The sequence below is a fragment of the Eublepharis macularius genome, chromosome 1, assembly GCF_028583425.1.
Source record: "Eublepharis macularius isolate TG4126 chromosome 1, MPM_Emac_v1.0, whole genome shotgun sequence".
Taxonomy (NCBI): domain Eukaryota; kingdom Metazoa; phylum Chordata; class Lepidosauria; order Squamata; family Eublepharidae; genus Eublepharis; species Eublepharis macularius.
Window position 1 is genome coordinate 169,858,923 of NC_072790.1, and position 13,478 is coordinate 169,872,400.

The following is a 13,478-nucleotide window of genomic DNA, read 5'->3' on the forward strand; positions in this document are numbered from 1 at the left end:
CATTTTCCATTTTTCAACATCTGATTGTTTTGATGTGCAACCTTATTCTACTGTTAGGACAGAATATGGGGAAACAGAATGGTTTCCAATTGGCAAAGGTGTTAGACAAGGATGCATATTATTTCCCTACCTCTTCAACCTCTAGGCAGAGCATATCATACGGAAAGATGTATTAGATTTAGAAGAAGGTGCAGTGAAAACTGGAGGAAGGAACATTAACAATTTGAAATATTGACACCACATTACTGGCAGAAAATAGCGAAGACTTGAAATGACTACTGATGAAAGTTAAAGAAGAAAGTACCAAAGCAGGATTACCGCTGAACATCAAGAAATCAAAAGTAATGATTACTAAGGAATTACACAATTTTAAAGCTGACAATGAGGAAATTGAAATTATTCAAGAGTTTCTATTCCTTGGCTCAATCATCAACCAAAAGGAAGACTGCAATAAAGAAATCAGAAGAAGATTGAGACTTGAAGAGTAGTTGTGAGAGAGCTAGATAAGATCATTAAAGATAAAGATCTCTCTCCGGGAAACGAGATCAAAATAATCCAAACTATGGTATTCCCCATTATTCTGTATGGGTGTGAAAGTTGGACAATGAAGAAAGATGACAGGGAAAAAATTGATTCATTTGAAATGTGGTGCTGGAAGCAAGTTTTGCAGATACCATGGACTGCCAAAAAGACAAATAAGTGGGTTCTAGATCACATCAAGTCTGAATTCTCCCTAGAAGCTAAAATGACAAACTGAGGTTATTGTACTTTGGTTACATCAAGAAAAGACAAGACTCTCTGGAAAAGTCAATAATGCTAGGAAAAGTGGGAGGCAGTAGAAAAAGAAGAAGATCCAGAATGAGATGGCATGACTCAATAAAAGAAGCCACATCTTCCAGTTTGCAAGATCTGAGCAAGTCTGTTAATGATAGGACGTTTTGGAGGTGTTTCATTCATAGGGATGCCATAGGATGCAAGTGACTTGATGGCAAATAACACACACAATCCGGAAGAGGGCCTTCTCAGTAATAGCACCCAAACTCTGAAACTCTGTCCCCAGGGAGATTTACCCATCCCCTTCTGTTATCATCTTCCCTCTTCAGTCCCCAATGTTTTAACTGTTATTTTTATCCTTAGTCGGTAAAGGTAAAGGTGCAAGTACCTGTGCAAGCACCGAGTTGTTACTGACCCATGGGGGGATGTTGCAGCACAATGTTTTCTTGGCAGACTTTTTTACGGGTGGTTTGCCATTGCCTTCCCCAGTCATCTACACTTTACCCCCAGGAACCTGGGTACCCATTTTACCGACCTCAGAAGGATGGAAGGCTGAGTCAACCCTGAGCGGGCTATTTGAACCTGGCTTCTGCCAGGATCAAACTTAGGTCATGAGCAGAGCTTGGCTGCAGTACTGCAGCTTACCACTTTGTGCCACGGAGCTCCTTTTTTATCTTTGGTATTTATTTTAAATTCTATTTTTAAATTGTTTTAACAACAACAATAACTGTGCTTATATATCACTCTTCTAGACAGATTAGTGCCTCACCCAGAGCAGTGAACAGATTAGTGTTATTATTATCCCCACAATGCAGATGGGGAGCTGGGGCTGAGAGGAATGGCTTACTCAAGGCCACCTACTGAGCTTGTGGCAGTAGGGAGATTTTGAACCAGTAGAGTTCTGATTTGCAACTGAACCACTTAACCACTGTGCTACAGCATCTCTTGATTTATTTATGAGTTTGTTTTAATGGCTTTTAAGATGATATTCTGATTTGTATGATTTAAATTTATTAGCCCTGTAAGGGCAGAAAGGCAGGGTAAATATTTTGTTAAATAAATAAAATACTGACCAGGGCCATCCTTCTTAGCTTCTGAAAATCTCAAGATCAGGCTACCTAGACCATCTCTGTCTACTCCCTCTAATCCCCACTAAAATTCTGAGCCATTCACTCTAGTAACTATCAGACCACGTTTTTCTTAAATCTTTATCAATCAATATCTATACACAGTGAAGAAAAAAATACCAACTACTGAATGGCATGTAAGATACTGTTTCCAGGGTCAAATCTTGATTTCCAAAATATAGGTCAAAGCCTTGTCTCAAAGTAAGCGCTCAAGTTGGTTCTTCTAGGAGCCACTTCACACATGATGACTTTCCTACAGAGATTATATTCTGTATAGGAAAATATGTATACCTATCATTTGTCATATAATGTCATGTTTTATGTATTGAGATGGTGCAATTGGCTGCATTCATCACAAATGACAGCATGTTCTTTTCTCTACAAAGCAGAAATATCAATGCACATAAATCATATAAAATGGTCTAGTTTTCAACCTTAATACAGTGCAAGGGGCTTAGCCTGGTACAAGCTGTGGGTAAGAACCACTAGGTATGGGAGGGTAGATGTTACTCAACAGCTGTTTGTTCAAGACTGCTTAGCTATGAACATTATATCACCTTTAACCACCTTCAAAGTGGCTGATGTGTAGACTTTCATTATCGCTTATGATGGGGGAGGCAGGATTATAATAAAAAATCTTCTTTCTAGTGGAGAGTTACCTAAGCTCTCCCTGAGGTCAAGTACGTGAGACTGGGGACCTCACTCTCTTGTTTGCTTCTCTTCTGCCAGCCAGGCCAGAACTAGAGTTTTAGGAGGCACACTTAAGTGACATTAGGTTAAGGAGATGGGTAAAGACACAGACAGCAGTGAAGGAGTTGACAAGAAGGGGCTTGGTGTGGTACATCTCCCGGTGAGGTGCTGTGGGGGACTGGGCAAGAGGTCAGGCTGCTGATGAAGCAGTGCCAAAACCCATGTATGCACATACCTCTTTCTCTTCTTTTCTGGTTTTACGATGTCCCACTGATGTGCCCCCATCCTCTCCCCAGCCTCCCCCCTTCTTTCAGCTACTACTATAAAGTTACTAGTTACCAGGTGACTCCCCCCGCCCCCCATTACTGTCACAAAGCAAGGGGGTGACAAGAATGTGAGAAGATGGCAAGGAGGAAGAGGAGAGAAGGAGAATAATGCAAAGGACAAGGGCACCCACTAGGGAGAACTGCCCTGTGACCTATTTTCAAAGGCTTCACAATCCATTTTTGGGTTCCAACCCAGAGAACGGGAAACATTGCTCTAGAGCAATGGCCCACTGGAAACTTCTCTGGTAAGTCAAAGGGTCTATATATCCTGCACTAACTCAATGCAGATTTCAAGCTCTCTAGATTATGTCACTTCTAAGTACAGAAATTACCATATTTTACCATTGAATACATCGTAAGTAACAACAACGGTGACACTAATACTCTTCGGAAGTTTATTTTGGGGTTAATACATTCCCTTTTGCTCCAATAAAGGAAGTGCTGCCATACTTCAGCAGAGGCTCTTGAGATCCCCAGAAACTTCCATCTTGTCAGAGCAGAACTTCACATTACACCAAGATTATTTATTTATTTATGCTGGAAGCAGCTGCAGGGGAGGGAGGGAAGCCACTCAGTTGATCAGGGAAGTGCTGGGGAGGCTTTTGGTAGCATTTTAGTTCATTTCTGGAGAATATTTTCCAGTCTAAATTGTCCATCTCATGCTCATTTTGAGAGCATGATTCTCAAAAGCTGGAATTCTTGTTGGTCTTTAAGGTGCTACTGGACTCAAATCTTGCTCTTCTACTACCAATCAACATGGATACCCACCTGAAACTACACCCCCCCCCCCCCGTCACTAGGGTTACCAACTCTGGTTGGGAAACCAACCTTGGTTAAAGATTATGGGTCTATATAATTTTATGAAACATAGGAGATATAGCGAAATAGTAAATACGGAGGACAACCCATTTGAAAAATTATATAGTATAAAGGATGTCAATAAGAAGGGTATAGCAAGGAAATTATATAATTTAATGAATAAGGATAGAGAATATATGACCAGGTTGATAAAATCTAAACGGGAGAAAGAGCTAAAACTAACAGATCAGAAGATAGATAAATTAATGAAAGATATAAGGGTAATAAAAATGGAAAAATTTAAAGAATTGGAGATGAAAGTAATATTGAAATGGTATAGGACTCCTTCCCAATTATCCTATATGATCAAGGGAATGGAATCGGATTGTTGGCATTGTAACAGAATAAAAGGCTATTATGCTCATTTATGGTGGGAATGCTCTAAAGTAACAGTCTTCTGGCAAATAATATTGGGAAAGGTGAAGGAGCTTTGCGATGCTGAGATAAATTTAAATGGGGAGATCCTATTATGGGCATCTGTGGGAATAATACAGGAAAATAGACAGCACTTGTTAAAAGCCGTGATTATGGCTGCCCATGCTGTAATAGCATATGGATGGAAAGATGCCTCTAAATGGACTTTGGAAAGATGGAATTGGTATCTATATGAATGGATCCAATCAGCCATTTTATCGACATTAAAACAGCATACGACATGGGAAAATAAGACGTTAATGATAAAGAAGAAATGGTCTAGATACATAAGATGGGTAAGAGGAGGAGAGACCAACCAAATTATATTAATGAAACTCCAAAGAGTGTGCTCATGGTTAAAGATATAAAGCAGATGATTCTTATGGTCATTCCTCTTGGGGGGGAGGAGGGAGAAAAGGGGGGAAATGAGCTTGTATCGGATGTATGGATAGTTAAATTTATTCTATATGTATATGTACATGAAGTATAGATTGTATGTGGAGGTAATATTAATGCATACATCAGTACAATAAAAACAAAACAACAACAACTCTGGCCTGGGGAATTCCTGCAGATTTGGCAATGGTGCTTGTAGAATGGGGAATTTGGGGAGGGATTTTACCCGCAATCTATGGAATACCATATTTACCTTCTGAAGCTGCCATTTGCTTCAGGGAAACTGATCTCTGCAGTCTGGAGATATATTTCTTGGAAAACTTTGGGCCGCACTTGGAGGTTGGTATCCCTATCCCCCACAAAGAAAATAGCATGTTTATGCATGGAGGGATTTAGATTAGGAAAACACCATGGGGAGAAAAGTTTGAACAACCCCATTCCACAGCCCTTTCTTTATCAAATAGCACCTCCCTCATTGCGTATAATAAAAACAATTTAATTAAGAATTGGGAGATTAATCTCTTAACATAATGAACAGTTTGGGCTTAGTCTCCTGGCATTTTGAGACCTCTGAGGACTACCCATTAAGGAAAAATCTAATTCAGAGATGGTAAGAGAAGCAGAAGGAGAGTTTGAAGAGAAGACGGTATGTGTGTGTAAGACAGACAGTAGTGTGCACTCACTCAAACACACACACAACAGCCAAATAAATTAAAAGGAATGGGAATGGCCTCGAGAGAGCTCTCCTCCACCCGGCTGTCCGCTCAACTGAGAGATATTCAACATCACCCTACTCTGTTAGTTACTGAATATTTTATGCTCTGGCTACAAACGCTCCATTTGTATTCTGTTTCTCTCTTTCGTCATATCTATTATAAACGAGCAGTGTCTGGGAACTCTCCCAGGGAAGATTTGCCTGGATGGCTATGGATATTTTATAGTCAAATTGTAGAGAGTAAACTAGCTTTTTGAATCGTGCAGCACAGAATGAGAAAAGAAAAAGGTAATAAACTGGTTATTAAAAAAATAAATTCGAGTCTGATTTTACATGGTCTCTTTTCATAGTGTCACAGGACTTGACAGCACTACATTAGTGCTGTGTGAACCTAACAAAGGATACTAGAAGATTTGCCTGTTATACTGTGATGGTGCTAGGAAAAGAATATAAGTAGTTGGCACGTAGGGCCATATATCTCTGCTTGTGCTGAGCTTGGAATGGTTGCACTGGAATTGATATACTTCTCAATATTTCAAGTGGCTAATGAGATGTGGAAACCTTGTTCACTCAGGAGCCATATCAGCTGGACCCCAAGAGCTCTCTCCTTGAATAGAGTATAAGATAGTCAAGGAAACTGATAACCTCCTTTAGTAACTTCCCCCTGGTTGCATTATTTGCCCCCACTCTAGTTCTGTTAGGCAGGCTGAGGTCCAAACTAGATGTGACAGCATCCTTGTATCTACCAAGGGAATTCCACTGCCATTTTAAAGCCTAAAACAAGCAATTAAAAATGCCACATGGACCTGATCCCAATAAGGCCTGTAGTATGGTGGGATGAGATGCTCACCCCTCACATCTTTTCAAGTTCTGAAACAGCAGTAGGGACCTTTGCAGCATTCTTAAATCACCTATTTTAGGCTTCAAAATGGCAGCAGCATGCCCATGATGGCCATGAGGATCTCACCACGTCTAGTTTGACCTTGCAGCAAAAGAGTTCTGGAAAGTCCCCAAATGTTCTTCTCAATACCCCCTGAGATGATTTTCTGTGATCAAAACACAGAATTCTTATTTGCAGGGCTTTTTTCCCCAGCCATGACGCTGTGGAACCATGTTCCAGCACCTCTTGAAAGTAATCACGTCTGGTGACCCCGCCCCTTTCCTCCTCGATCAGCCCAAGTGTTGCTGCTTTCAAAGCCAGAAGTTTTTTTCCCCTACTGACAGGAGGGAGAATTCCTCTCCCATCAGCTGAAAAAAACTTTTAAAATGTGAGCAGCTTTTTCATTGGAGGGGAGGAGGAGGCCCCCCCTTCTCCTCCTTTCAGCTGAAAAAAGCAATGGGGTATTTGAAAGCTGCAATACTTTTCTTGTGAGAAAAGTGTTGCTGCTTTCAAAGCTGGCAGTTTTTTTCCACCGACAGGAGGGGGATTCCCCTCCCATCAGCTGAAAAAAGTTGTTTTAAAATGCTGGCAGCTTTTTCGGCTGAGGGGAAAGGGAGGAGGGACCCCCCTCCCCTCAGCTGAAAAAAGTAGGGGCATTTGAAAGCAGCGCCATTTTTCTTGCCATGCAAGAAAACTTGCTGCTTTCAAAGCCTGCAGCTTTTTTCAGCTGACAAGGAGGGGTATTTCCCTCTCATCAGCTGAAAAGCTGCTGGCTTTTGAAAGCAACACTTTTGTTGCCATTTGCAAATGGCAAGAAAAGTGCTGCTTTGAGCTTCAGTGTGCTCCGTAAAGATTCCTGAATCTTTAAGGAGCATACGGACGCGTTTAAATACCCGAAGCCCAAAGCAGCTTGCTGCATGAGAGTTCCACCACCTCTTTTCCCAGAAAAAAAGCCCTGCTTATTTGGATCTCTTCTCTAATTTCAATGAATACTTTCTGTCCACAGATTACCCCCATGGATCAATGCATCCCAAAAATGTAAATATGTACAATCTATGTGAATAGATTGTAGAATAGTAGGAACAGTTTAGGTATCTAGTCTTCCACTCACCGATGTTACTTGAAACAATCAAAAGTACTAGCAAGTGGCAACAAAGTATGATTAAATGTTCAAATGTTTTTTATTTTGCAATGCCCATTTTCTGTCAAGTCAAGTGCTTCATCTGATCACCTTGATTATTTGCTCTCAATTATAAACAAACAGTATTTGCAGCAGTTTGTAATCATGCTAGATGAAACTATTCTAGCCCTTAATAAGCTTTTTCTACATGTTCCAGGGATCTTTAGGTTGCAATGCCACACTCTTAAATGACTCAATCAGCACTTACAAATCACTTCTAACTTTTAGGATGGCTTCTTAGAACACAGAATTAAGCTCTAAGAAGCAGCCCTAACACTTAGAAAATTTACTCTAAGTGCTAGAATAACTTTTTAAATCACCTGTAATTTGACAAAACCCGTTTCCAATAGCATTTTACTTCTATCTTGTGTTACAAGTCCATTTAGTAACCTAGATTTAGGCCAACTCAATTGCTCCCCGAAACCAGCACAAATGGATCAGCCCAATTCAGCATCCCCTGCCTTACTATTATTGTGGGAATCTGTTCCAAGCCTACTAGTTCTTCTGCCTGCCATAAGAGTCTGCTTGCTTCCAATTTCAGAAGGGCATCCGATTCCTAGTTATCGTGGCTTTTACATATTAGAGCCCACTTCATCAGATACAGCTTTGGACTGACAGGGGTGTCACTTTTTGAACCTCTTATTTTCTTCCTCAGGACTGTTTTAGACGGTTCTTGTTGTTTTTAGGCTGTTTATTCTGGCTTGTTTTAATAGCTTATTATAGATATTTCTATGCTATTTTAATGAATTTTTGAGGTGCATCAAGCAGATCTCTAGAAAGGCAGCACATACATTTTCTAAACAAACCATTTCATTCATTGATGATAATAACTGTGTGTTTATATACTGCTCTTCGAGACAAATTAGTGCCTCACTCAGAGTGTCATAGATCCAGAGGAGTTAGCCGTGTTAGTCTGTAGTAGCAAAATCAAAAAGAGTCCAGTAGCACCTTTAAGACTAACCAATTTTATTGTAGCATAAGCTTTCGAGAATCAAGTTCTCTTCGTCTGACGAAGAGAACTTGATTCTCGAAAGCTTATGCTACAATAAAATTGGTTAGTCTTAAAGGTGCTACTGGACTCTTTTTGATTTCACTCAGAGTGTTAAGTCAGTATTGTTATTATCTACACAATACAGCTGGGGCTGAGTTGAGGTGCTTACCCAAGGCCTCTCGCTGAACTCATGGCAGCAGTGGGATTCAAAACCTGCTGAGTGCTGAGTGACAGCTCAACCACTTAACCACTGTGCTGTAGCAGCTTTAATCCACAGAAGACTTGTGTCCCAATTAATCTGTTTAATTTTCAAGTGTTACATGAATCCATTTTTAAAATATGTGTTTGCTTGCTTCCAACACACTTCAGCATTTTAAAACAAAAAGGTATTGCAATGACACTGTAAGACTAAAGTATCATTGCCCCCCCAGTCGGAATAAGAGGCAGACACAAGGCTTGGGTAATAAAGGGCCACTTTTATTTAGGCAACAACATGAACTGCAACAACTAAAAAAACCTGGCAAGGGCCTAACCAGCAGTACAGGTCAAGCCCTGGGGTCACTCCCCTGGACCCCGCCTTGACCTGTCTGGGTGAGACCCGCTGCCCCAGATGCGAGCCATCCACATGCATGGCTGGGATCCGGCCGGCCTGGCGGATGGTTTCCCCCTTAAAGCTCCAAGCATCTCCGCCTCAGAGCATGAGGGAAGGACTTGTCCAGGAGATCCCACCAGGCAGCCTGCCCTCTCAAGTGGCCGCCGCAAAGCATGCCAGCCAATCCTAACAGGCCCCTAATATCCCCACCAATGGGATGTGCCAAGGGTACTCACCATCCCGCTAACATCCCCCCAACTAAATCCTGCCATTGATGGCCTATACAGCACCACTGTAGTCCAATAGCCACAGCTCCAGCAAGCAGTATAAGGTAAGCAAAAAACTTCCTTCCCCAAGGCCAATCAGGGAAAGAAAGGAAAAAATTCCTACCTGCCCCCCCAAAAGGCAACCGGTCAGAAACCTGCACTGCTACTGGGCGGGCGGGTGGGCCGAGCATGAGGCAACAAGTGCTGATGCAGAGGCAGGGCTGTCCTGTTAAGGCACTTAGCCCCGCCCCCTTCCCATGTGACCCTGAGAGGCCGGGGAAATGCTGCCACTTATCCTCCGCGGCGGCAAATGCGGCTCCCGGCCTCAAGCCCTTGGCTGCCGGCCGGGTGGGGGCCGAATTGTATGGAAATGGACTCTGTGGGAGGTGCCACCCCAGAACTTCCCATCACTTATGAACTAATTTTGTCAGTACCTAAAGTACAGAAGCAAATTTATAGTCTTAAAAATATAGTATTATAGTAAGATATAACAATTTTTAACAGAGTTAGCATGAATCCATTTAGCACATGATAATTGAAACCATTGCTTCAGCATGTGAAATTACTATCACAAATCTTTCTCACTTATCACCTCAGACAATTATTGAATAGGAGAAAAGCTGAGAAGTGATTGGGAATTTCACTACATTCATCGGCATGCTGGCCTAGTTTTTTTAGAACATCCTTGATTTTGCCTCGATGCCCTTGCAAACTAAATGGGGGCAAGAACAATTAAAAATGGAAGTGATAAATACTGTAGAAAATTTTTGAAAGGAATGAGAGAAGGAAAAAAGAACCCTAAATGTGAACTTTAGAATGGACATGTTAGTGGACCCTGTTGCAAACAGCGGGATTCTAATAGCAGAGAATGACTCTCTTTTTCATCCTCTCTGACTTTCAATGTGATTTTTAAATAATTCAAAATATATTCACTCTGTCCTTAGAACCCACCCTGGGAAATCTCAACACAACATTAAAACTCAACAATGCAGTTACCTTGCACAAATTACAGCCCTTCAGTACTGCTACATGGGAGCAGAAGATGGGAGCAGAAATCTATTGAAATGACCAGATCTAAAAGGGTCTTGAAGACGGAGAATGCACATGAGAGCAGGTGGATTTTTGGGGGGTCAGAGGAGTCAAAGAATGTTTCACTTGGTTTCTTAGTAGTTATAATCGAAATTAAATAGCTGCCAGTTCCAAACTGTCTCAAGCCATCAAACCTTCAACATTTAACACTCTTGAGAAACACCCTGACCATGAGAGTGAATGACCTTCTCTCTGATTAAGTTATTATGATATTCCCTTATATAAAATGCTCTGACCATGCTGAGATTTGAGGGAAGAGCTTTCTCTCTGTGAGTGCTATATTATATATAAATTTACCATTTCTTCCACACCTAGAAAGACCACGAATAAAAATTCTTTCCAAGTTGTTTGGAGAACTGTCACTTAAAGTTAGAGCTGATTTAGTGAGTAGCCAACAAGAAGCCAAATTTAATCAAATAATAAAACAAAAACAGAATGCACACTGTACATAGCGCTGGCTCAAGTCTATATTGGGTAAACATAGAAGGCACTTAGGAATGTAAAGTGAGATCAACGCAATCTCCTCCTGATGCCCCTAAGACTATATTGAATCAACCCACTCACCTATAGGCCAGGCATGGACTTCCATGCAGGTCACTAAAACATTAACATTGTATGGGAAATTAGAGTTCCCATTAGTGAGAACAATGCCTATATTGACCCAAGGACAGAATTTTGAGTCTTGGGAAGTAGCTTGCACTGGTCTGGTTGAGGCAGAGAACTCCCTGTATCCTGTATCTAGGACTATTCTGTCAACCTTAAAGGAAGAAGGTGAATGAGACCAGCATCTAGCATGATAAAATATCACATGTTGAAGTACAGAAAGATGTTAATTAACACCATTTACCAGCCCTGTTTACCAACAGGCGGACAAACTCCTGACTGATTTTTCTCAGTCAGGCTGCAGTCCAGCAGGTGATTAATAACCTAATGGGCTTTAAAAAGAGTGCATTTATTATTCAAATTAATGAAATTATAATCAAGAGGTGACAAATTAGCAATTGCTCCTTGACTGAATGTGGAAACTCATTAGACACTCCTGTGGCATTTTCAGAGTGCTACGGCTCCATCTTGACAGTCACAGACAGGAGGTGAAGCAAGAGAGAGGGAGGGAGATGCCCTTCTGAATGACTTTATCTGATAAAATGAATCCCTCCTTTGCACATTATTTTTGCCATCTTCCTGGGTCTTGTTTACTCTCCTTGAATGAAATTAGCAACTAGAGAGCCCATATTGACACCTATATTACCCCTGCTTGAAATATTCACTCTGAATCCTCTTCAAAGCAGACCCCACAGATATCCTCTAAAAATAATTCTCATCCAGGTCACATCATAGCATCTCAATAAAAGAGATAGGAATGTAGGAGGACTCCCTATATTTTCCTAGACTATTTAGACAAAAATCACAAGGAGGATCAAACAGTAATAGCAACGATTTGCCCAGAATCTACCTCTAATGTAGAAACCAGTGGCTTCGATATAGTTATGAAAAATGAGGTCTCATTAAAAATACCCAAACCAAAATCAGGTTTCTAGCACCACAACAGTACAAAAAATATATCTCAAAATGTAAAAAAATGTTTTTATGAAAGCTTAGAAATCAGAAGCAGTCTGCATGGCTGCACCCCCAATTTCTGTGTGGGGATCTAATAGAAAAAAAAGTATATACCTTTTCTGTGGGTGCTTGCTACACTTTCAACTGTGCCCTATAGCACTGGATGGGATGTTTGTGTGTGCGCGTGTGCACATGTATGAGCATGGAGGAGGTTGTTGTTACTTGTGTAGATGTACCCTAAGAGACTGGAGGATTTTTTAGCTCAAGACGTAGCACCTCAGCTTTCTTTTTCACATTGTAAAATGAACAGCATTATTTGCCAAAACAAAATTCCAGTGTCCAGAATAAAGAACCACACATTGACTATCACCAGAAACAGATCTGGCACACACAAAAAGAATACCTTTCCCTCTGATATGCAGTAAATCAAGCAATTCTAAACCCCGCCATGCCCTTTTCCTAACCTACCCCTTATTGTCTTCATGTTTACTCACCAATGTGCTTCCCATACATGTGGTAGTAGTAGGAGACACAGAATTTGGCAGTAATGTTGTACACAGGGCTGATTAACCTGGCTTTGTCTCCTGTTACCCGGGGCTTGGAGGCTTCAATGAACATGTAATAGCCTAAATAGCAAAGACACAAAGGTGGTAATAAAGCAATACACTGTCACATCTCTCTCCATATCATGGTAAAATATAAATTCAGTTAGAAGCAACATTTTGACAAGGGATCTTTAAAAAGCTGAATTGGAACATTATGCTTTTAGTGGCATCCTCTCTTTGAAAACCACTTATTTGAGCCAAGTAATATGACCAATCCATTGCTTTTTTCTACCTCCACCCCCAACGTGTAGTTTTGTGTTCTGGAGATTCCTGATGGTCCTTATCAAGGAAAAGAGCAATAATGATGGACAAGCTTCCCTAAAAGACAGTTTCCCCACCACTGCAAATCTTTCCCTGCAATCTGCAGCTGTAGAATACTACCCTTGAAGACGGTCCCCATACACTAACTGATTCAAAATGCAGCAGCTGGAAGGTTAACTGGGGCTTGCTGCAACGTGTATATGAGAGACAGTGTGGTATGTGTGACTAGCCCAAAATCACTCAGGAAACTTGCATGGCAGAGTGGGGATTTGAACCTGGGTCTCCCAGATTCTAGTCTGCACTCTAAATAGTTTACCACACTGTCTCATGGAATTTTGCATAGCACTCCGCTGGCGTGCGGGTGACGCCGGACACGCCGAGTCCACGTGAAATTGCGGACCAAGCATGTGGCCCGCGGCCCCGTGCACCGCGCATCAGCTCCCCTGCGTAGCCCAGACGGAGAATGGAGGAGAGGAGCAGCTCCACCTCCAGTCGGCGCCAGGGGCTCCGCGCGCGCCGGTAAGGCGGCATGGCTGCTGATGCGAAGTGCGGGCTCGTGGGCATGGCCAAAAAAAACCCTAACGTCCAACGGTTACCATCCGAACTCAGCGGCCCCCCCAGGAGCTGCGGAGTATGTCAATCATCACCAAGCGCCCCCATTCGGCAACCCCAAGACCCCCCCTCCTGGAAAGTGTCGATTGGACAAATCAGTCAATCAAATATTAACAAAATGCTTCTTGGGCTTCACAGGCCCGCC

The 13,478-nt window shown here is 41.7% G+C and overlaps 1 protein-coding gene across 1 annotated transcript in view; it reads right to left on the reverse strand.

Annotated features, from left to right (window-relative positions):
* MDGA1 (MAM domain containing glycosylphosphatidylinositol anchor 1) overlaps window positions 1-13,478 on the reverse strand; it is a 397,523-nt gene that overhangs the window by 50,219 nt on the left and 333,826 nt on the right. The window contains exon 14 of the mRNA XM_054993181.1: window positions 12,350-12,481. Coding sequence (XP_054849156.1) covers window positions 12,350-12,481 — 132 coding nt within the window. The remainder of the gene's footprint in view (window positions 1-12,349; window positions 12,482-13,478) is intronic.